General features: G+C 37.7%; 1 protein-coding gene across 4 annotated transcripts in view; it reads right to left on the bottom strand.

The window, feature by feature from the left end:
* Positions 1 to 444: 444 nt before the first annotated feature.
* cog2 (component of oligomeric golgi complex 2) overlaps positions 445 to 2,114 on the bottom strand; it is a 71,510-nt gene continuing 69,840 nt past the window's right edge. For 3 of the 4 annotated variants that reach the window (XM_043680947.1, XM_043680960.1, XM_043680967.1), the window contains one exon: positions 445 to 1,012. In XM_043680947.1, coding sequence (XP_043536882.1) covers positions 911 to 1,012 — 102 coding nt within the window. In that variant the 3' untranslated portion in view covers positions 445 to 910. The remainder of the gene's footprint in view (positions 1,013 to 2,114) is intronic. The other variant, XR_006309874.1, reaches the window with a different exon arrangement.

The following is a 2,114-nucleotide window of genomic DNA, read 5'->3' as shown; positions in this document are numbered from 1 at the left end:
ATAAGAGTAGGCCAATCAGTCCTTATGAATCTGTTCTATTCATTAAAATTATGGTTTATCAGATTGTGGTCCTAGCAATCCCTATAACTGTACACATTTTCTTGATTGACAAGCAAGTCAATATAACTCAGCCTTCCAAATACTTACATAACTGCAGTGAATTCAACAATTTAACTCGGCTGAGAAAGAAAATTCTTCTCATCGCACTTTAAATAGAAGATCACATTTCTAACTATGTCCCCAAGAGTGGTCTTTCCTACAAGGGACAACATCCTCTCAGCAGCCACTCTGTCACACCTCTTCAGGTCCTTGCATGTTTCAATAAGATCACCTCTCATTCTTCTAAACTCCAATGGATACAGACTCAACTGCCACATGATATTTGTCTCAACTACTGTCTATAATAATATACTTTACTTTGTCACCACTCTCTGAATAAAGAAGTTTTATGCAAATTCTTTATTGAATTTATTTAAATAGACAAACAAATCATTGACAGCTGGAATTATAACAAATTACTATACAAGCTCAAAAATAATCTATAGTTCCCTTCAGTTTGTAGTTTTGATTCCAAGCTTCTCCAAGGAATTTGAAAATAAAAATGCACTTATTCAATGCAGGAACTGAAATCCACGTCACATTGTCCAGCTCTGAACTCAATGTACAAATACAGGTCCATCATTGTCGAACTGTATTTTGCAGTACTCTTCAATGATAAACAAACTGCATTTTTACACCTGTTTATGAAAACTAGAAATTGAGCAAGATAGGGTAGGATTAATTGCAGGTACAGGTTCTGATGGAGTTAACTGTTGCATGATCCTAATAGTGTTTAACTGTGTCACTGTTGTGTTGGTTGTATAATGCAGGTGATTGTAGGCTCCCATTGAATCCTGGCTCCAGTGATGTCTCAGACTGGCTCCACTGTTGCCATTGCTTTGGCTGAATGAACTAATTCTAGCAAAGCTGTAAACTGCCTGAAAGATGACATCTGCAGACCCAGTCCCTGGACCTGGGAAAGACAAGACAAACACGACTGAGACAAGTACAATCACAGACAAATATCACAGAGGCACAAATGATAAATATAACTGATTTATTAACATTTGCATATTATTAATTGTACATTAGAACTATAAGTAACAGTTGTAAAGAAATCTGGAAAAATTGGGAGTTTTAAACTGGAACAGTGAGGGCTAAAGGGAATCAAAAGGTTTTCAAAAATTAATTAAGCTTCTGAAAATGTAAATAAGGCAACGAAAAGCCAATAAGGGACAAAGAGAGAGTCAAAAATAGATACAGATTAAGGAAATCACCCCCATAATCTAATTGGATCTGACCTTTTATTGAACAATATTACCTTTTCTATTACAATTCCTATGAATACACAAATTAGGAGTAAGAGTAGATCAATCAGCCTTGAAGCCTGCTCTTCTATTCATTAAGATTACAATTGTGGTTCTAACTCCACTTTCCTACCAATCTCTATACCCTGACTGGTCTGTTAATTATGAATTAAACTCATTAACCCTGCTTTCACAGGTCTCTGGGGAAGAGAATTACACTGTCTAATGATACAAAGGAAAGAAAATTCTTCTCATCTTGTCTTATAAAGGAGAGCTAGGAGAAAGTGAGGACTGCTGGAGATCAGAGTCGAGAATATGGTGCTGGAAAAGCACAGGTCAGGCAGCATCTGAGGAGCAGGAGAATCCATGAAGAGCTCATACCCGAAGTGTTGATTCTCCTGCTCCTCAGATGCTGCCTGACCTGCTGTGCTTTATAAGGGAGAGCCCTTATTTTCAAAGTTTCTCTTCTCACTCTCCAAGTTCTAGGTCTCTCCCACAAATTCCATCAGATTTTACAGTTTTCAGTAAGATTACCTTCCATTTTCCTGAACTCCAATGGATACAGATAAAGCCCTCAAATAAAATAATCCCCTCATCTCAGGAATCAGTTAAGTGAACTATTTGTGGTTGATCTTACTCTTTGTCTCTCTCTCCCCCCTTTTTCTGTGTGTGTCTCTCTCTCTACCTTCATTTTTCTCTGTCTCTTTTCCTCTGTGTCTCTCTCACTCTCTCCCCCCCTTTTTCTGTGTAACTCACTCTCCCCCCTTC

This window comes from Chiloscyllium plagiosum, chromosome 3 (genome assembly GCF_004010195.1).
Source record: "Chiloscyllium plagiosum isolate BGI_BamShark_2017 chromosome 3, ASM401019v2, whole genome shotgun sequence".
Classification (NCBI taxonomy): Eukaryota; Metazoa; Chordata; class Chondrichthyes; order Orectolobiformes; family Hemiscylliidae; genus Chiloscyllium; species Chiloscyllium plagiosum.
Note: the sequence above shows the minus strand (reverse complement) of the source record. Positions and strands in the feature narration are given on the sequence as shown.